The sequence below is a fragment of the Anneissia japonica genome, unplaced genomic scaffold (assembly GCF_011630105.1).
Source record: "Anneissia japonica isolate Jap-2015-1 unplaced genomic scaffold, ASM1163010v1 scaffold585_len4108843_cov191, whole genome shotgun sequence".
In the NCBI taxonomy this organism is placed as follows: Eukaryota; Metazoa; Echinodermata; class Crinoidea; order Comatulida; family Comatulidae; genus Anneissia; species Anneissia japonica.
Genome location: NW_022716829.1, coordinates 130,168 through 152,464, shown reverse-complemented (window position 1 = coordinate 152,464; position 22,297 = coordinate 130,168). Strand labels below are relative to the sequence as shown.

General features: G+C 32.8%; 1 protein-coding gene across 2 annotated transcripts; it reads right to left on the bottom strand.

Moving 5' to 3' along the window:
• Positions 1 to 1,748: 1,748 nt before the first annotated feature.
• LOC117109990 (vacuolar protein sorting-associated protein 11 homolog) lies at positions 1,749 to 22,155 on the bottom strand. 2 transcript variants are annotated; one of them, XM_033252519.1, is made up of 25 exons: positions 22,102 to 22,155; positions 20,383 to 20,457; positions 19,158 to 19,331; positions 18,673 to 18,723; positions 18,061 to 18,230; positions 15,647 to 15,791; positions 14,741 to 14,830; positions 14,292 to 14,428; positions 13,956 to 14,017; positions 13,609 to 13,685; positions 13,262 to 13,341; positions 12,240 to 12,393; positions 11,278 to 11,424; positions 10,529 to 10,717; positions 9,944 to 10,049; positions 9,200 to 9,330; positions 8,719 to 8,853; positions 7,591 to 7,679; positions 7,043 to 7,117; positions 6,018 to 6,195; positions 5,619 to 5,740; positions 5,191 to 5,286; positions 4,744 to 4,870; positions 4,340 to 4,405; positions 1,749 to 3,796 (listed from the first exon to the last, which is right to left on the bottom strand). In XM_033252519.1, exons 1-25 carry the CDS (start codon positions 22,123 to 22,125, stop codon positions 3,299 to 3,301), a joined length of 3,198 nt encoding a protein of 1,065 aa, XP_033108410.1. In that variant the 5' UTR covers positions 22,126 to 22,155; the 3' UTR covers positions 1,749 to 3,298. The 2 variants fall into 2 exon arrangements, with proteins under 2 accessions (XP_033108410.1, XP_033108411.1); XM_033252520.1 differs by having other exon boundaries at positions 13,956 to 14,014.
• Positions 22,156 to 22,297: the final 142 nt, after the last annotated feature.

The following is a 22,297-nucleotide window of genomic DNA, read 5'->3' as shown; positions in this document are numbered from 1 at the left end:
CTGTAAATGTAGAACTACAAAACATAATTACCGTCAAACGTGTTATTGCGTGTTTGATTCGATTTCTAAAATCATGTTCTTCTATATTTGTGCACTGTTTTATTTACTATTTATTTGATTTATACATTGTGTTCCCAGTGCTGAACAGCAAAACCTTAATTTGAACACTATTTCCAATGATTTACCAAGAGCTACATAGCATACCTTAAAAATATATGTGCGAGCCCTAAAATTGTGTGAAGGGAGAGAGATTAGTGGTCTTAAATTCCGTAATAATATACGGGCCTCTGTGGTCTAAACGGCATGATGTAACGCTCGATTCGATTCACACCAGACCTCTTTTTTTTCATACAATTACGAACTTTGGTTGATGAACTACCGTGTTTGACTCGACTGTTTTTTTGTCAAATGTAATTGCATAATACTTCATCAGAAAGTATATGTGGTAAAATATTACCACCCAAACCAGTAAATTCGTACAGTACTCCACTTCTGTATGTACAGTTTATTTTATTTTTTTAATAAACTTTATTTACCGAGGGTAACCCAAAACAACGGTTAGCTGACAATCATGGGGCCCTCGCGTAAAAAAACGGCAAGGCAAAGTTAACAAGAAAAAGGCCAAAATACAAAAAAATATTAAAATATTAAAAATCGATAATATCGGTGAAAATATATATACTAACTAAAATATATTAAAAAATATATATACTATATATATATATATATATATATATATATATATATATATATAAAATGAAGCATGTATGTACAAAGATTTAAAAGCATTTAAAAGGCGTTAAAAATGGTATTAAAAAGTATTATTATTCATATTGATCAAAACAGGATTCGTTATGCTTTCGTGCACTGTGGGACCATGGAGGAATGAAAGCAGAATTCTTTCCTACTTGGTGGGACAAAATCCATGTGATGCATCCAGATAATAAACAATATGAAAATCATTAGCAAGTTGTTTTGGAAGCACCTCTCCTGTGCCCTATAATATATCAGAATCTAGCTGTATTTGATTTACTTCACAGCCCTAATTGAATGTGAAAAAAAATTCAAACACAAAAATGTAATCTTGTAGGTTTTCTTTCTTTATTTTTTAACACTTAGATATATTTTCAAATATATATACATATACATATCTTCTCTAATAAAGTGCATTTGAACATAAAACTTATGTCAAATATATTAAATACATATATTTGATTAAAATGTTAAGGATTCAATAGATTTTTGACTGTTGATGTAACATTATTTTTATTTTGTATACAGTACGCTGACCATTCTCAATATCAAAAACACTATCAGTTTGCAGTCATTTTTTTCTATCAGTAATACATAAATGTGTGTGCCTAAATATATAATTAGTAGGCCTGTTGTCATTAGATTCATTTTTCCGAGGATGTAAATGAAACACAAGATATTCTTAAAACATGTTTTCTGTGTGCTATACAGGGCCTCCCTCTTACTGCAATTTATTACTGTATATATTTTGCATTTAATATTTAATTTTGATTCTGTTGTACTGTATATAGTTCTCTTGCTATATGCTATGTATTTTTTTAAATATTAGCAAGTACATACATTATTATTAATATTACTTATAACAGTGTGTTTCTTCCAGTGAAGCTCTTCCTTAAGTCTTTTTAGACTTACAGTGAAGTAGAGTAGAGTTGTTTGTTTTTGGTTGCAAGAAAAATCCTGGTTAAGGATTGCTTTTAAACCTTCCAATTCCAAAATCAAATTATCAGATTTTATTATTTACATTATAAACACTAAAGGAGCACTTGACACAAATGATATGAATATGCTATGCTACATCCTTAAATATGTTTAAATATGCAATTGAGAGGCTTTGGGCTGACCACCTGGTAAAATCTGCACCGTATACGAAGTAGTATAGATTGCTCATCGAGGGGCCAATAAACATTATGCTTGGCTTCTATACCCAGGATTACAGTTACAGTCATCCTGGGAATCAAGTAAATAAAGCTGCATCATTTTTGTCAATTACTCTCTCTGCTTGCAAATTAATATATGTTTAACCAATTTCAACATCTAGAAAAAAGAATTTTAAGAAAACGTATTCAGAATTATTAACTGCTCATAATGATGCATTGTTGTCTTATTTCAGGTTTAACAATTACTTTATATTTTTCTTGCATATTTTGTTTTGGTTTTATGATCAACTATGGCAAGCTTTGCTTCTACCTTTTATCCCAAATTAATGGAAAATAATCACATTCAAAATAATTATATTTTAGTCGAATGGCCGAGCGGTTAAGGCAGGGGCGCTGAAACCTACAGCCATAAATAATGTTGTTGGTTCAAACGGCATACTCGCCTATGGCTCTGGTGGTAGACTTCTCGGATAAGGACCTATAAATCGTAGGCCCAGTGTACACAATGGATTGTGTGCACTACAGACAGTCCCTGTGGTGGACACCCAGCGTTGCTGGTACCGGGTAGTACAGACACAAAGTGACACTTAGGGGAGAAGAAAGTCTTTGATCGAGTTATTACACCACATATCTAAGTGCCCTGTATTCTTTGGCAAAAGGTGCTATATCAATTTCTATATTTTTATTATTATTATTATTATTATTATTATTATTATTATATTTACGGTTACTTTTCTATTGATTGAATAAACATTTATATAAAACTATCATCATACTATTAAAACTCAAAACAGATGAGAGTATTGACAATGAAAAAGGGGATGTATGTAGCATAACTTAAGAGTAAACACAAAAAGGAGTATGTGGAGTGGAGTTGAATAGCTTAGTGGTTAAGATGCTTGCCTTCTAATCCCAGGGTCCTGGGTTCAATTCCTGTCACTGCAGGACATTTTCTCACGACTAAACTCCACTCTATAGAGCTCAATAAGAGGCTTGGTTTATAAAGCATCGTTCCATCCTGAAAGCATGGCGAGTGTACTTGCTGTGGTGGCAATGAACAAACATCGAATAACAGGCATAATTTTTTACATGATAATCATGATAAATTAAATTACTGTAAAACAATTAGCAATTTTCATTTTGTCATACTGTACTTCACTGAACAATAATAGTCAGCTGTTGAAGGAAAGCCTAGCAATGACAATTTCTTCCATAATTTTGAGATTGAACAGTGTACTGGAACATATTCAAAAACATTTCTTTAATGTTTACATTTAAGAATCCAATTTTACATCTAAATTTCCATCCTAGAATTTTGATCCCTTGCAACTATATGACCTACAGTATCACATATACTTTGTTTTACTTATATTTTTCTATTTAAAGCTTTATTCAAAGGGATTAAGACTTTTATCATAATTAATATCTTCATCAAATGGGTTAGATCCAGAGTCGTCTTCATCAAATGGGTTCTTGGAAGCTGCGGAATTTGGTGTTACAGATCTAGATTGCTGTTTTGGTTGTGAAGATGGCTGTTGTCTTGAAGGCTGTCTTGACTGCGGTACGGCTTGTTTTGTCTGCGAGACTTGCTGCTGTCTCGGGGACTGCCTCGGTGGGTGTGCGACTGGTTGATGTCTGGGCTGTTGGCGTGTTTGTGTTGCAGGCTGCGACGTAGGTTGCTGCCTAGTCTGTGCTGGTAATACTCTTGATGGCGATGAATGTTGTGAGGAGCGTTGTGGTGATGATGCCCTCTGTGGTTGAGCAGTCATTGGTGAATTCGACCTTGATATCGGCTTTATTTGAGCCTGTGGCAATGGCTTAATAGGAATGCTTTCAGGCATCGCTTTTCGCTGTTGTGAATTTGATGATTCAGTTACCAGTGTTACCTAAGACAGATCAGGAGAGGCACTAGTAAATCAATGAAGAGACAACTTTCATGTGGTCCACCCTGGTTTCATAATTAGGGAGCTTTTGATTTGTGTGACAATGTAACGCTAGAATGGATTCACTCATCCGTGACCGTCCTTCATTTTGTACACAACGTAGAATTGTGCCAAACTACATCGTACCACAAGAACGCTCTTGCATTCGCAGATGACATTTTGGTGACGTCATTACCTTCTAGGTCCAACCGTCGTCGTGCAATCAAAAGTTCCCTAAATGTTATAAAACCAGAATAGCAACACCACCAAGTCCCGAGTAAACATCCAGAAACTGGCAGATGCCTCCTTCGCTTGCCTGGCATTTGTATACTAAGAGGTTTACTCTAAATTAAAGTAATACTGTTTTACATCATAGAAAAATATTAACAAGTTTAAAATACCATTACTGCATTTTATATAGAGAATGGCCTTTAAACACTAGTCTTTCATTGACTGGATAGCTAATAATTAATATACAATTTACATAAAAATTACACAATGCATTACCTTGTTGAATACGCCCCTCCCAAAGTAGTCAGCAACAACAGAGAACCCATCTGACGATTTCTCTAACTAAAATAAAAAACAAAATTAGTGTTAGTGTCTGTACTTTTAGCAATTTCATTCACTTATCAATGCTTTAATCCATCCATCCAACCATTCATTCATTTCCATAAATATATTTATATCCAAATATACAACTGACTGAATATTAACTAAATATATATACCATGTTATATTAATTATTACTTCTTCAGTGTGGGGAACTTGTGAATGTCTTTTGTGACTTCATACAACAAATACATTAAATTGTGTAAAAAAGCACTCCATTGTATCTGAATGAAACAGATAATTCCCACCCCATCGAATGAAAATGAATGTATTGTAATTGTTAATAGTGATGCACTGACCTGCCTATGAAATTGTTCATGAAGATCACGGCTCTGTTCTTGCGCTCTGATTATGTCCAACACTTTTTTGTTTTCAGGTGCACACACAGGACATTCTTGATCATTCTCAGCATAGCCTTCAAAACAGCTAATGATGGAAGACATGGAAAAATTACTTGTTGCATATATTTCACACAATATTTTACTTATATGTTATATTCATATATTTTATTTAAAGCAGTATTACTTGCCTTCTAATCCCAGGGTCCTGGGTTCAATTCCTGTGCTAGCCTGACTTTTTCTCACAAATAAGAACAATTCACCCGATAAACCTCATAAAGAGACTTCACTGATAAAGCATCACGTTATTTCATCTATTTAAGAGGGCCCCTGAATATCAGCCCACTTCCTAGGATATGCTGGAAGGGTCACCCTCTATATATATGGTTTAAAAAAAAAATTACTTACTGTTGGTGATATGAGTGCTGGCAAAGGAAGTGTACAGATGGCAGCTCCAGTGCATGGTTACATATGCTACATGTGGAGACTTGAAATATTTTGGCACTGAAAAAGTAATAATAAAACATGTTATAACTATATTTTCCATCAGCAGTCATTCACAGAAATTGCATTTTATAATTCTCTTAAGATAACTTTATTATTCTACTTAGTGAAACTCTTTGCTCACCATATATAGATAAATACATGAATAAAATCATCACAGTACTAAGTTAAATAAAATTTTTACCATTATCATTATTATTGCCACTGTACAAATATATACAAACGTTATCTAATAATAGTTATTTTGTTTGAAAGAAGAATTTGTGATAGTGCCTTTCCATGAAACAGGAAAGACATCTTGATAGAGATGTACTAGTGCACTCCACAGGTACCTTGCTTTGAGATCCTCAATTTGACCTTTCATCTTTTCAGTTTCTTGCTGGTATTGCTGGATGAGTCGCTGGTCTTCATTTATCTGATCATTTTCTTGTTGCAGCCTTCGAATAATATAATCCTGATTAAAAAAATAAAAATATTAAAATCATTAATAAAAAGGTTGAATTAATAGGGAATTCAAAACATCAGATGAATTAAAAGAAATAAGAAATTAAAGAATGAGAAGAAAAACAAGGAAAAGGATCTACCAAAACATAAGCACATGAAATTTTTTTAAGGAATAAGATGAGGTTTTGTAGTTTCGGTTGACCTAAAATTAAAGCTTTGTGCCAAAGTTTATTAAGAGTGATAATAAAAAAAAATATGAATAATGCACAAATAATACAAAATCTGACCTTTACTACTGAAAGAGTTGCAGTGGAATTGTGTGCTAAGGTTTGGATCACCAGCAGAGGTGGCATTAAGTTCCTCTTATCAACTTGCGACAAAACCTCTGTTATATGTGGTTTACAACTCTCTTCCTTACGAGCAAAATAAGCTAAGGTCTGCACCCACAAACTGGAGTCTTGTGTTCTATAGTATGGGAAAATATATATATGCTTAATTTTGTTTAAGTTTTCGAAAGTTAATGTTTAAAATTGCACAATGATAAGTCAACTTAGAAATTCTATTTGCCAGTGGGTGCATATAATACACTTGACAGGCTTGTATGTCGGTGCTTAGGTTTAAGTAAGTTGTTAAACACTTCAAACACATTCACAGGATAAATGGCTATGGATGTTTACATTTTTAACTACTACTGAAGGATGAATCAGGTCACAAGTATAGTACTTGACAATTAGAATTCTGTTTTTCCAACATAATATATTAAATAGCTCAACTTCATTCTAACATCTTCCAGCACCGTGACAAAAAACAGGCACTATAAAAATGTGTTATATTATTATTAAATCCAATCATTTATTGGATGAAGTGTTGTGATGATAAGTTAACAACCATTAAGTTATGTATAGGTGACACAAATCCAGTTATTGTCTATTATTCACCTATACTATTATTCCATCACGACAATAACAATTACTAACCATTAAGTTAGTTATGAGGCTATTACTGTACCCACATCAGGCTAAGCTCTCTGAGATCTCACACTGTATTTATGGTTAACACAGTAGAACATGGGACACCCTATTAAGGGGACACTTTTTCAGGCACTAAACAAGAGAAAGTATGTCATTTAACACTATGGTCAACCACTATTCAGGGGACATCACTTGCAAGGTGACACTTTACAGTTCCTGAATGTGTCCCCTTAAAAGGGGTTCTAATGTAGTAATACATTTGTTTTGCAAGTCAAATAAACTTTCGAGTGATTGATAAAAATATACCTTAAATGTTGGATTTCCTTGAAAGAAAAACTTACCCATATCGCTTGCAAGTCTCAATAACTTGAACATATTCATCATGGTCCATATGGTAGCGAAGAATCTGTTGATACCTGAAGAAGAAGCGGAGTAATGTAATATTTGTTCTCTCACAGCTCTCAGTAAAAAGAAAACCATGCAGTTAACATAGGTTTACTTTTGCTTGTCGGAATGAGGTTATGGATTAATAAAGTTGGAGATACCAATAAAGAGAATTCCTTCTTGCCGCAACTGAAAAAAATATCAACCAAACCCAGAAATGTTGGCGATAAATAACTAATGTAAACAGCTAGGGACTGAAAATGGATGTCACACCAAGGATCATAGGTTAATAAATATTAAATGATGTTGACTCTCTTTTTAATATTTGTGAATTTGTAAACTGCATACAATAAGTATAATTAATTAAATTTGGTTGAAGCTAACAAAACATTTGCTTCTGCAGTAATGTATTACATTACTTTTGCATGTTTTATATTAGGATTAAAAAAAAACCATAATAATAATAAAAAAGAAATCACAGAACATTTGTTTGTTTTGAACTTACAATTTTGCTTTTTCATACAAATATAAAATTCCTTTTTTGAAATCATGCATTTGGCAAAGAACCAGTGCTTGGTCAATATCATATCCAGCCTGAGAAAATAAAGAAAAAATAAAGGAGTAATAATAAACAAGTGATTTTCATAAACTATGAAATAATTCAATAAATACAGTTGAACTTGTATAGGTTGACTCTGCCTAACTCTCATAATTTTTAAGTCGATCTTATTGCACATGCCAAATTGTTGTATTTTCCATTAATTAACAATCTGTAAGTCTAATTTTATCTAAGCCAAACCATTTTTCAATCACATTTTGGATTGGACTTAGGCAAGTTCAAATGTAAACAAGTGTTATGTACTGTAAACACTAATCAATATTTAGAAGCAAAATAACAATAACAAGAACAGCAACAGCAATTCCGCAGCAACAGCAAATCAGCAGCAACAGCAATTCAGCAGCAACAAAACAAAAATTATAACAATAATAATAACTAGACTTACATAGGGCTTTTCCTAATTGCCATGATGAGAAGTGATTTTTTAAAAATCATTAAAAAAAATATATATATAGTTAAAAATACATAATAAAGAGTATAAAGTATAAAAAAAATAAACATAAAAACCAACTCAATGTCATTAAGCCACGAACTATGGCTGCAATGGTACAAGTGAGGGAGATGTTAAAAGTTCTTACTATTACGCTAAAAACCTGACCCGGTGGAGGTCAGTGCATTTTTTGTCAGCTACCGTGCACAACGTTTTAAGTTGAGGGTGAAAATTGTTCATGCATTTCACAGTTATTTTGTGTTTAACCCAGCTTTAGCTACTGTAGTTTGAAACGTTTTAGGAAACACAAATTGCATTAACATACAAGTTTAATTACCCATTTTTCAATATTCAAAATATGTAGAATGACATCATATTTTAATATGCACATCTTTGATATAGGATATTTGCTTGGATCCAAGCAAGAAAGTGACCATATTGCCAGATGGAGACAGTGTCCAAAAACATAGGGAAAGGGGATAGAGGAAAAAAGAAAAAAAAACAATTGCTTTTCACAATAATGTGGAAAAAGCCAATAACAATAATAATGATAATAATAATAATTTCTGACTTTTTCTACTCACATTAACGTTGTGCATGAGACTCATAGACTTCTGTTCCAGTTGCACCTGTAGCCTTGAGTCTGCCTCATGGGCCATATCATGCATGTACAGCTCAAGCAGAGTATTGTAGATTATTTCTGGAGAATTCGGTTGAACCTACACAAAAAATTCCAAAATCTACTCTTTATTTCAAAAATTTACAAAATACCTTCTTTACCTAAATTTGATTTTAAATGGAAAAATGGTATTCCAACACAACACCTACATGTATATCAAAGAACATATTGGTATTATAACTTCTATTACATTAGAAAAAACAAATCTATTTAAATTAAAAGTTTTCATAAACGATTGTAGCATAAGTCCAATGAATAATAAAATTATTCAGCAAGCAAACTAGATTTATGTACGCATATAAATAGAATATATGCTACTACGCATATAAATAGAATATATGCTTCTACCTTTTCTAGTCATATGAATAGAATATGCTATAACCCACCCTTGTCATATGTTCCAAGAATTCCATAAGTTTACGGGAGTTGTTTACAAAGATGTGAATAAATTCTTCAGCGGCTGCTCTATTTACAGTAGGCATACCCCCTGCTAATGTATCTTGGTCTACGATTGGTGCTGCAATATAAACAAACAATCCAAATCTTTAATTTGAACATACTGTTTGAAATTTTACTCATTCAATTAAACAAAAAAAAACAAAACAATTCCCCCCCCCCCCCACATCTAACATCAAGGACTGTACAGCATATAAGTGATTTGCCCATATATGGACATAAAGATGCCATATCTCACACATGAAAAATCTCACAAATCTTTACCGGTCTCTAAAATATATTCTAATTTTTCAGTTTAAAGGGCCTTTCCATTACTAAACATTTGTAACAAAATTTCTACTCTCCTACACTATTTATTGGTAGTATTGTTATTATATTTGAGCTTATTTTGGTTGATAAATTTCTTGATTGATTCTTTTTTTTCATCATATTAAGAGACGTACCTTTTATGAAAAGAGTGCTACTGTACATAAATTTAGTAAATAAATGAAATAACATATTACAACATCAATATATTACAATGATGGTTTGGGCATTCAAAAGCAAACCAACTTAAAAATGTACAAGCAGCTACGTTGTTTTGGCGGGACGCAAACACTTGTTAATTTATTGCTTATACATTTATAAATTCTGTTATCTATCATTCAATAAGTAATTGCTGATGTTGTATTTACAGTCTATAGGCTTGTAATCAGTACACAGTAATTTGAGGAGTTCCGTAGTAGCAGTTGGTACTTCACTCATCAGTGTCTTGCCATATTTCTTCATATTGCTCTCAGTCTATTTTTGGAATATGATGAAAAATACTGTATAATTCAATATTTGTAAGTTATCAGATTTCAAATCAGAGAATTAGAGCCAGAAAATAGTTTCATTAGAAAATTTAGATGCATAATTTACTGACATGTATGCTGGTTCAGGTATACTTTATTTAATCATCATTGCATTGATTATTAGTTACAAAAATAAAAACTATACAAATATTACAATGATTACAATTACAATAAAAACAAAACAGAGTTCATCACACCATTTAACTACTGTAAAAAAGTTCAATTAAAAATTCAAATACACAATTCAATAATACAATTCAATTACACGTTCAATTACATTCTCTCTAAAATATAATAGCATCCACTGATCTTATATTCTTTGTATTACACTCTTAAAGTGGCAGGTATTTTCAAAGTAAACTTTACTGCATAAATTAATGAAAATGTAAATTCTGATGTTATAAATGACAATATTTCAACTTTAACCTCTTCAAAGCTGAGTCGTGAGATGTACTGCAAAGCCTTCTGATAATCCTTGATGTCCTCCAGCTGTATCTTCAGATACCAATCATGCTGACCATGTTTCTCCGCTAGAAAGAGGGCGTGCTTGTAATAGCCTGCTTGACGGCATACTTTAATAGCAGTCTCAACATCAAAATCTACTTTTTCTTTGGTCTGAGGAAAAAATCAAGATGTTACATTTATAACCTTAAAACAATTTTGTTTAGATACAGATAATCACACAATATAGACATCATAATGTAAGAATACTGGCTCTTCATGATTATATGATTAGATCCTGTTGGAATGCCATTTCTATTCTATTTTTATTTATTTATTTTGTTTGATGCTAAGGCAAAGCCTTAGCATCAAAGAGCATTTATTTATACAGTATAAAACACTCAAAATGCAACAAAACTTAAAAAACATCTTGAGTTTACATATAAAAAGATGCCTACCATATAGAAAACAGATACAAGAACCACAAAATACTATACAATAAAAATATAAATAAGCCTACAGTAAAGTTAAAGAAATAACTAATTATAAAAAAAGTAGACATAGATTATTGGTCGTTACCCCAACTTAGTACTGGCCCTTTTAAGAGTTTTCCTTGTTTCAGGACTATACAAATATTTGTTATTATTCCTAACCTAATGCGCTTCTACCACTGAACTTAAGGTTGAATTTTTAAAACATTAAATATAAAATCAAATATGTAAATGGATGCTTACCATGATGAATTCATCTAACTTAGTGTTGTCTTTGAGTTTAGTGTAGCAGTTAAGTAAGAGTGTTGTGTGGTCTTCATTGGCAAGGGATTTCGTGTGAAGTGCCTGCAGGTAAGCTGTCAGATTATGGATCCTCTGAGCATCAAGAAACTACAAGGGAAAAAAAAAACATTTTTGTAAGGTTTTGACAATCAAAATTCGATGCCCTTTTTGTAAAATCTGGATAGAACTCATCCAACTTTAACAATTAAATTTTTTAATTGTTCATTTGAAAAAAAAAAAAAACTTATCAACTTTCATTTCAGCTTTTACTTTTCATTGATTTATAGACTTACTACTAAAATATTATATTTGTTGAGACGAAATATTCAACACTTATTCTGGTGGATTTGTATCACTCTTTAGGTCAATTTAATATGTACTCTCTTTTACTATGAGAGAGAAAAATCAAGCTATATTTATTCAACTTAAAATATTTAAATTGATTATAAGCAACCTAAGAGTACATGCAAAGAATATGGGACTGGGTGGCATTTACATGTCTGTTACAAAGCCACTTTGTAGTTGAAACTGCGCATGCAAATATTGCAGGTCAATCGACATAAACAAACACAGCATAGGCTTACTAGTTGGCACAGCCTTAGGTATTGTCTGATTTTTTAGTAAGCTATTACGTAACAGTTCGTAATTTCGGAAGCTGCACCACCCTTTGAGGCCTAACTAGGTTGGCCTAGCATCCAGCCTATGTTGTGTGTGTAAAGTGTTTATGTGGATTGACCGTCAATACAGGCATGCACATTTCAAAATTTGAAGTGGCTTATTGGCATAGAACTTAATAATTTTATTGTTTGAATTGAAAGCTAACCTCCTACCTAAATATGAAAAGCATTCAAAATATTGAATTTACTGTTCAAAATAAGAAAGAATAAAAAAATTACATGAGGTGTATATTTTTTTAACTGTACCTTTCTTATAACATATGATGGTTCGAGGTTACCAATTGTTCTTATATACTGGCCAATAGCACCATCATGATCCCCTTTGTTGTACAAGTGATCACCATACTGAGTAAAAATATCAACTAGACCATCTTCATCATAGTGCTGGCTTTTTGCCAAACTGAAAACATCACATAAATGTAAAAAATAATTAATAAAATGTTTGATTTATTGTATAAAACAAACATTGTCATATTTCAAACATTATTCGAACTATAGATTCAATTGATTCATTTATATAATTTATCATCATTTACTATAAATAATACAAATAAGAATAATCAGTAGTTTAATTGAATTTTTATTTTCTGAACAGAAAGTGTAACACTCAAACCAAGGACTTATAACTGTTACCAATTAGACAGGAAGTTTGGATTTTCTGAGCATGTGCAGATTGTGCTTATCTGGCTCATTAGCATAACAATACCAGCCAGCTTCCTATTCCGGTAACAGTTATAAGTCCTTGCTTCAACCAACCCTGCAGTTGTAATAGAGTGCCACCTGCAATGTGGTATTGATTCATACCAAAGATCTTATTTACAAGATAACACTCTCCGTAATCAACACATAACAATTAGAAGCGTATGTTCATTTTTGAGGGAGGGCATTCAAGTTGTTACCATGGTTGTTACAGAATATGCACACAGAAATCATGATGTCAAAGTTGAAAAGTAATCATTTTTGCTAGAGGTCACCCTACACTGCGTTATTACAGAATTTGCATGCAAAAATCCTTGCGAATGCTATCTTGTTATTATAAGATCTTTGATTCATACCTTTGTTGTTTGACTGTTTTGTTCTTCACACACTGATAAAGCAAATAATTATATAGCCCTACCAAGTTGCAGTGAGTCATGGCTTACTTACGTGTGTGACACCTTTCTATAAGTTGAGTAGGCACTCTCTTTCTGTCATATACACTCATCCACAATTCACTTACATTTACGATCATGACATTATTTATAATTTTACTGTACAAGGTAACTTACTTTATTGCCATGACATACAAATTCTTCTTAAAGAGCATTTCTAGCTTGGTCTGTGTATCTTTTTCTGGGAGTTGAAACAACTATGTTATAAAAAGAGATAACAATTTTGTATCATATATTATAGACATACTGTATTCAATTATAAAATACATCATTCATAACTTCATTCAAAGATATAAATATCTATATCATCATTTAATGTCATTTAATTAAATTTCCATAACAAATATTTAAATCATTATGAGAATAAAACAAACAAAACTTAATATCATTTAGAACTTTTTGAGATAAAGAAATTACAACATTCAACATCATCACTAAGTAAACTTTCATCGTTCAAAGCATACCTTATCCCCAGCAATGACATAGAGGGAGCCCCACTCACAAACAACATCGACTACTTCTGGGAATGGACCAGAATAAGCTGAAAAGAAATCATAAAGTTATCAGTAAAATCATGTCACCACATAGATTACTTATTTGATTGAAATACAAGAGTGTGGAAAGACTATGATGAGGAGATATGAGGCTTGTCGCTAAATATTAAACTGAGTAATTAGCGGCTGTATTGCAAAATTTAGCATAGAGAAGCCAGCAAATGACATATCATTTCAAAGCTTATAATGTGGAGAACATGAATATTTTGGTCACCAATGCTGGTTTTGGCATGGTAAGCCCCATATGACCAACTCACCTATGAACTTATTCTGAATATCATACACTGTCACAATGTCCATTTGTCTAGTCTGTCCACTACTGAAGTAAGAAGAAAGAGGTTATGAATGTTGCATAACAAAATAATTCATAAAACTAATAATGTGATTATGAATGTGATTAGGACAAAAACTTTAAAAATAATGATATTGATCCTCAATATCCAATTTCATGGATTATTTATTTTCATAATGGGGAAAAAAAATGTATCCCCAGGGTTCATAAAGAAACACTAGTTATAGAGGATTGGGTGTGAGGCATATAGTTAGGGTTTGTTAATGAGGTTAATTATGATGATGACGTAAAATGCACTCACCTAGTTTGAACTCGAGGAATATTCTTGCTGTCCTTACCCACAATGATAAGGTACCCACGATACCAATGTAACAGCCGCTTTTCTCCTTCAAATGCCAGACAGGGACCGCGCCCATCCAAGTGGTAGAAATACACTGCCTATATATTATGTAATTAATATTTAATAATAATGATTTTATAATTAAGTAAATAATAGCATGTTCTTATATAGAGATGACCACTTGATGTGTTGGGCTTCAGCCCACGTCATTTCTAGTCACGTAACTGGTCAATAAATAATTTAAATGTATTGTGAAAAGTTTGTAACAAATAAACAAAACACACAAACAAATAAATAAATAATGTCAACAAGCGAATCTATATATGAGGCTACAACCTAGCCAATCAATGAATGTAGTGATCAGGATGTTTATGTTTTAGTCATGCATTAAGTGAACTGAAAATTCTTACATCATGTCGACCAATGATTAATTGATTGTCCTGGGTACTGTCACTCATCACAGTGCAGCGTTGAGGGCAACCATGCTCATCTAGTACCTCCTGCATTAACAATCAAAATTTGAATTCATCTAATGACGTTATTGCCGATTACTACAATTACACTAAATTTGTAGGTACCATATTTAATTGAACAAACATACCGGGGCGAGAAGGGTTTTTGAGGGGGAGTTTATCAATGGGGGGGCGTTTAATTGAGGAGGAATTCATTTGAGGGAGGCATTTATTTTTTTTGGGTGTAAAATGGATATATATACTCAAATAAACACCCCTTAATTTCACTGTAAATGTGGAACTACAACACATAATTACTGTTAAAATGTGTTACTGCGTGATAAACACTTATTAATGCCAACCAGGTTAGAAAAAATGTAATTCTACTGGAGTAAAATATTAATAAGTGTTGAGAATGATGTTGCTTCCATTGGATTTGTTTAGACTCATTTAGAGGGGTGTTTATTTGAGAAAAAAATTAAAACTTAGGGGCGTTTATTTGAGGAAAGCATTTATTCCAAATGGGGCATAGTGTTTTTCTGTAACGTTTTATGAACAAGTTTGCGTAAAACACATTGTTATCTAGGCAAGACATTTTTAAACTTTTTTTCACAAACCTGATGCCAGTTGTTTTTCATTTAAAATGAAAAATTTTGGCCTGTTAGCACAATGTCTGCCATGAAAAACATTGAAATTTAAAAAAAAACAACATTTATGCACAATTTTATTGTTTTCCTCACCATTTAAAAAAAAATAAGACATTTCCTTTAATCATACCCATAGCAAAATTTAGTAAAATCCAATAAAATCATGTAGAATTGACATTACTTTTACTTTTATAAAGTCATTAATTTCTCTAAATACCTTTCTAGCATCCTTTCCAGTCACATTGTAAGATAAAACCATATTTTCAGTGACTACAAATAAAAAGGAGTTACGTTGAGTATGTCTGAATGAGAGACCAGTAACAGGCTTGCCACCTCCATGGATAGTCTTTGATTTGCTATGCCTACAGAAACAAACAATTTTGATATCTCAAAGTAATGGAAAAGACAAAATACACAATAACATAATAATTTCTAATGTTGATATTTTCCTTATTGGTAGATAAACCTACTTCCCATTCTAATCAAAAAATTCACTTGTACTAAATAGAGAGCTATCCTATCAATAGATAGCTCAAGTTCTAAAATATACTCGCCAACAGACTTCTCCTTATCCCACACCACACTCAAATCTATCCAACACCAAGTCACCTACTCTACTTTGCCCCAACACCTTCAAACACTTCGTACTAACCACACTATACTGTATCTAATTTTAATAACAGAGATCCCAAGTCTCCCGAAAATTCGCGGGTTCTCCCGAATTATGAGGCCGTCTCCCGCCCTCCCGATTTTTATTAATATCTCCCGACTTTTTTTAATATCCCGAAAATTTCACGAAAAATGTGATGTCCACGATGTCATAGAGCAATGAAACAAAATTTCTTATCTTAAGCCAATATACTATGGCGCTCGCTCAGCCATAAAATGTCATAACAAGGCCAGGGAGTTGTTATTTAAGTTGTTTATCAAATAACAACTCCAGGGCAAGGCAGGCCTAGATCCGTGGTGACGTGTTTATCCTCCATGTTACGATCTTTTGCATCCAGCGCCGACCTTATTCAATGAGATGGCTGTCAGTTGAGTAAATAAATTTCAACAAATTAAAGAAATCAGAAATCACTTGGGAATGGATGGGGCCCCAAGTTTTCGCCGCGAAGATTTGGAACAGAATCGGTGCATAAAAAAATACCTTTTCTTTCAAGTAAGCTTCAGTTCTTTAATAAAAATACTAAAAATTTATAGTTAATAGGTTTTGGTACTAAGCAGTCTTCCGAAAAATGAAGTTTATTTTATATCGATCCCGAAATACATGTAGGGCTTAGGCCTAGACTGGCTCTATCTGCAACACTGCAGGGTATGTACTGTATGTGTGTTGTGTTGGGTGGGCGTCTGTGTGTAGTGGTGGTTGTGACTCTGCGGTATTAGGCCTAGTTACGCACGTATAGATGGAGCCTAGCGAGGCAGGATTTAATGTTTTTTTCATGGCATTATGTACCAGTTATTATAAGCTAGACATATATAAATGCCGACTTAAAACATGTAGTATGATTTACTAACTAAATTAAAATATATATATATTTTTTTATTTTTCAGTAAAACGTGTGAATCTTGCAAGTTGCAGTTACCTTGCTAGAATTCTATGTTCTTTGATGAGATGTAATAAATCAGCCGTAGCCTCTAACATGCCAATGAACCAAGCAAAGCCTTGTTGACTGCTGCCAAGAACGCTTTACTAGCTAAATGCTAAATAATTAATAATATTTATAAATTTATATTTTAGGCCAACTGCAATGTGTAAACAAATGTAAAATTGTTAAATAAAAACAAATTGATGAAAATTGTTTGTTTTCGTCATTTTGTGTAATACTTTCATGTTGCACAGCGTGTTGTAAGGCGTCACAGCGCGTCGCTACAGGAGGCGATAGCTTCATGAAAAAAATCTCCCTATTTTTTGGTTTTCAAACTTGGGATTTCTGTAATAAACCAAATTTCCAAAAATCTATATTCAGTTTCCACTTTAATCTCCACTATACTCCACCTTAGTCGACTGAATCTACCACCATTCCCAGTGGTGGATTTAAGGGGGGAGGGGTAAGGGCCCAGCCAGACTGCATCCCCTCTCTGGATTTTTTCAAAATTATTTAAGGATGGAGAAAAAAAGAAATTATGTTCAAATTTAAGTCTGAGATGCCATCTAGCCATCTAGAGGTGCCATGATCATAAATTTTCTTAGACCCTCCATTTGTGAAAGTTCTTCCCCCCACCCACGGACTCCCTCTATTTTGAATTCCTGGTTCCACCACTGATTCCACCCAACTATCAGCGGTGGCGCCAGCAAAGAGGCAGGGAGGGAATTTTCCTCCAGGACCCCCTGTCATCCAACACCACAACAAATAATAATTTGCCTATCCAAATAACGTTACTTTGATTGCCAATCCCTAATATTTTGGCCTAAAAGCACAATTTGGCCCAAAATAAGCCATAAAAACTCTCCCAGTGAGCCCTACTAGGGATTTTTTATTGCCAGACCCTGACCAAGGTTCTTGTCTGACCCTTGTTTTGAATCCCGTCAGACACGTCCAACCCCATCAGTAAATTTCTGGAGCCACCGCTGCCAACTATATCCCACCTCATTCTAGCATATACATGTACAGTGTACAATAAAATTACCTTTCAACTGTAACATCTCCCTTGATTAGAGTAACAGTGCCATCTTCAAAGCCTACGGCCATCATGTTCATGTTATCACTGACACTAAGCGCAGTCACCCTCGATGGATTCATGGTACCAGGTAGAGCACGAGTGATTCTTGAACACTTCGGGATCCCCATCTTATCCACCTAAAATTCATCAAAACAAAACAACAGAATCAAACAGTGAAAAATAAGCGAAAGGGTTTGGCAAATTGGAACAGCTACTGTTGGGAATGGGAGTAGCATCTTTCCCCACCACCCCCACCCCCCTACTGCTGATTATTTTCTACCCCTGCTGGCTATTTTCCTCTTGTAATTTTACCCCTGGGGCTATTTCCCCTTGACTTTTAAGTATGGGGCTATTTTCCTTTGTGAATATTTCCACAGGGAAGAAGGAAAAGCCAGTAGAAAAAACCAGGAAAAAAATTACTGGGTGAAAGTAGATTGGAAGTAAGCTTTGACTGAGGAATTGAATTTTGTCAAGAATGAAGCTGAAATGCATGATCAAAAACAGGCTATAGCAAGGGTGAACAAAATGGGTAAGCCAGCCTAACAAAACAAAATACTTAAAGGAATGAAACTGCATTACCTTGTCAAAGTTCCAGACCTTGATAACTGGATTAATACCTGATTCATCTTGCTGAAGAAAAATAGTATAGAAGGATTAAATAATGTAGATTATTAAAGATTACTTAATTGTATTTACTGTATCATTTTCTACCATGAAAGACACAGTGCTAATTAATAATTGTGTGATAGTAATAAAAAATAAAAATAGGAGTAATACTTATTTACAAACAATATAAACATAGCATGATCATTGTTGAAGTGCCTCATTTCGTTAAAATTATAATGCTCATCCTCATCATTGGTACCTTGACTTGTTCATATGTATGTTTGTCTATTTATTGAAATTATCCATACAATTACAAGGCTCAAGACTACAGGTGCATTGAAATTCAGCATAAATTCTCATGAGGAACTTTAATGACAGAAACAAGAAGCTACATATAAAAATGTAGGATAAAATAGAATTAAAAGACTAACATATTATTTTGATGCATATTTACTCACCCCAATTGTAACAAGTACATTATGCTGTCTCAGCTGATAGATATGCGTCACTACTTGCTCATAAGCAGGGAAAGACGAGATTTGTAAATTACGGTCAATGAAGTACAAATTACCCTCATAGTCACCAACAATTATTTGACCCTTACCGCTAGTACAAACGGATATGTTTATACCCTGGAAAATAGAAAAGGTTTTTTTTGGTTTTTTTTTTTTGTCACATTTATGACTCATTACTAACAGGATGGAAGTGATGATGTATAAATTAAGTCTTATTACAATGATTAGACAGTGGAGATGTTTCAGTCAAGAAAAATCCTGATTTTCTTAAAGCTTCATGAAGATAGATCTTGAATCAAAAAATCTGGGAAACATCTACAAAACTATAGTTCCATTTATCACACAAAACAACAAATTATACTTAATTTACTTAATTCAATTCTTCCATTCAGAATAACCCATTCAGCTGTGTTATATTACTATATTAATACTTAAAAATAATGCATTACAAATAAAGTAAAGGTAGGGTAGGGTAAAGGTAGGAGAATAACCCCTAACTCGCATCGTCATTGTGTAGAATTGGATATGGCTGTGGTCCGCAACTACCTAGTTGCGGATCACTAATATACTGTATATCTGTAAATTTAAATAGCAGGTACAAAGAGTTGGACCAAAAAAAAACACATGGAAGGAAGAAATTGAGTGAGATTTGAAGAAAACGAAAGTCAATAGAGAACTTGCTAAGGATAAGCCAGCCTGGAAGTCTATGCTAGCAAACAGACGTTAAAATGAATACGATGATAAATCAATGACAAGATACTCTGTGAAACTGATGATAGTAACAACAGTCTAATTAAATCCTTGTTCAGATTATCAAATATTCTTTGACAACAAACTGCCCATATATAGTCATGATGTGCCTAAATATGGTCATTATGTGATGTCATCATGACCCATATTTAGGCATATTGCATGTTTTTGTCAAATAAAATATGGTGTTCTGGACCAGGGCTTAACAATAAAAATATTTGTTACTAAAAGGGTGTTAAAAAATACTATTGAGAAGAACAAGGATAATGTATTAAAGTCCATGATAAATATATAATTTTTGATAATACAGTATTGCCATCATTTATCAATTTATAATTTACTAAAACTAACTGTATTTAATAATTAAAAAAAAAAATAAATAAATATTATCATGACATTAATATAATAACATACTTACTTTCAACTTATCATAGATTTGGTTTGTGTCAGGGTGTTTCACTACCTCCTTGTCAAAAAAATTAAATCTTCGCCACTAAAAGAAAATTATGACATAAATAATATGTAATTTATGCCTTGATTAAATACAGTAATATATAGGAAAATAGATGCCATTTATCTTGAGTTACAAAAGCTCTACATTATCTAATTCTGATGAACTACTGTATATCATAGGCCTATAACTTTCTGTAATGTTTTTATTGAAATAAAAAATAAAAAATAATGTATTTATAATTGTATTACTACAAGAGGTACAACAGGTAAAACTGTTTTGTCACTTTTATACGCTTCTATATTGTTTTAAGAAATACATTATTCTTATTTTTTGTCATTTTATGTTTTATGCATTCTCTACTACCAGCCCTCCTGGAGAACAGTAATATATAAAAGAATCATGTATCTTGTATTACTGAAGAGGCTACCCAGTATTGAACAAATAAATAAATATATAAATAAATACATTTTATTAAATGCAATAAAATTTTAAGCAATCTTGCCAAAAAAATATATAACACTTCTAATAAATATAATATGCCAAATTCCTTGTAAGGTGAGACTTAGTTTATGCCTTGTTTAGCGAACCCCCCGAATGCAAATATTGATGATTTTGAATAAAAATAAAATTTAATTTTTTGACAATTAGGTCACCCACCGCCACGAAAAAAATGGAAAAATGTTTTAAAAAATTTTTATTACGCCTTACGCTGCCTTGAAATGTCCACAGACAAGATATGTATATTTCTTCCTAATTATATAAATTTGAAGCATTTAACAATCCCATTTTACATGTTCACCAATAAATTTTTAAAATTTTTTAAATTTCCTCCTCTGTCTGGATGTTTTTGGCAAAACTATTTGCTAAATAAGAAAACAAAATTTTATTTTTATCTTTATTCCGCCCTCCTCTGATGATCTTTAAAAAAATAAGTATGTGAAAAAGGTCTTGGTTAAACAATATCTACTTTTACTTCTCCAATTACTTATTTTTTTCAAAACAAATAGGAAAATCTAGGACAATATTTCAAATGTAATCGAAGGGCAATCAATGGTGTACTGTAGTGAAACGCTGTGGTGTGGGTAGGGGCCTAGCCAATGTCACGCAGTCCAGTACAAGGAGGGGTATTCCCTCCTAATCACCCACCATCCTACTACTGCAGACTACAGTCTACACTACAGACCCTAATTTGACACTCAGACAAGGACACCAACAATAGAAAAAGTAAATTCCTGGGTTTTTAACTAGTCTAGGCCTAGGCCTACAAAATAAAGTAAAAGAATTTTGAACGATATTGGCATTGCCATAATTATGTCTTTCAGCATATTCATAAAGTTAAAGGCTTTAAGACAGTAAAATGTGTGTCACGTTGTATGCAACTAGGCCTAGGCTAAGCTAGGCTAGACCTAGCCTTTATCATGCAAGTCTTTCCTTATGTGTTGACTAGGCCTAACAACCTTACTTCGCTGCTGGCTGCTGTACGTACTACGTACGTACGGGGGTGCAGCACCGCACCGGCCTCGTCAGCACTGCAGCCAAATGTAATGCCGTATTTCGCCTACACAAGCCTATAATTGGAACCTAGCCTAATAATATCCACACAAATATACTTTTCAAAAAAGTTTATCTATGCATTATTAGAAAGGCCTGGGCCTAGACAAATTTACGATGTTGAAAACTTACTTGCTGCAAGAAAGCCATTTTCATCACACACCCCTTGACCTCTATAAAGAATACCTAAGTTATTAAAAAACAATATTTTCATTATATCTTTATGTATATTTAAAATAAGAACAACAATACAAATTATGGTTTTAATTAATTCTATAAATTTATTTAATTGTGTAACCTATATCTGAAAATATTATATTCTTTAGAT

What these genes read in the sequence shown, in the direction of transcription:
- LOC117109990 (XM_033252519.1), bottom strand. Translation starts at nt 22,125, where the DNA reads ATGAAAATGGCTTTCTTGCAGCAA. An exon ending in GTCTCATGCACAACGTTAAT is followed by an intron (nt 7,680 to 8,718) that starts GTGAGTAGAAAA and finishes TTATTTTCTCAG; the next exon opens with GCTGGATATGATATTGACCA. An exon ending in ATTGAGGATCTCAAAGCAAG is followed by an intron (nt 5,287 to 5,618) that starts GTACCTGTGGAG and finishes TTACTTTTTCAG; the next exon opens with TGCCAAAATATTTCAAGTCT.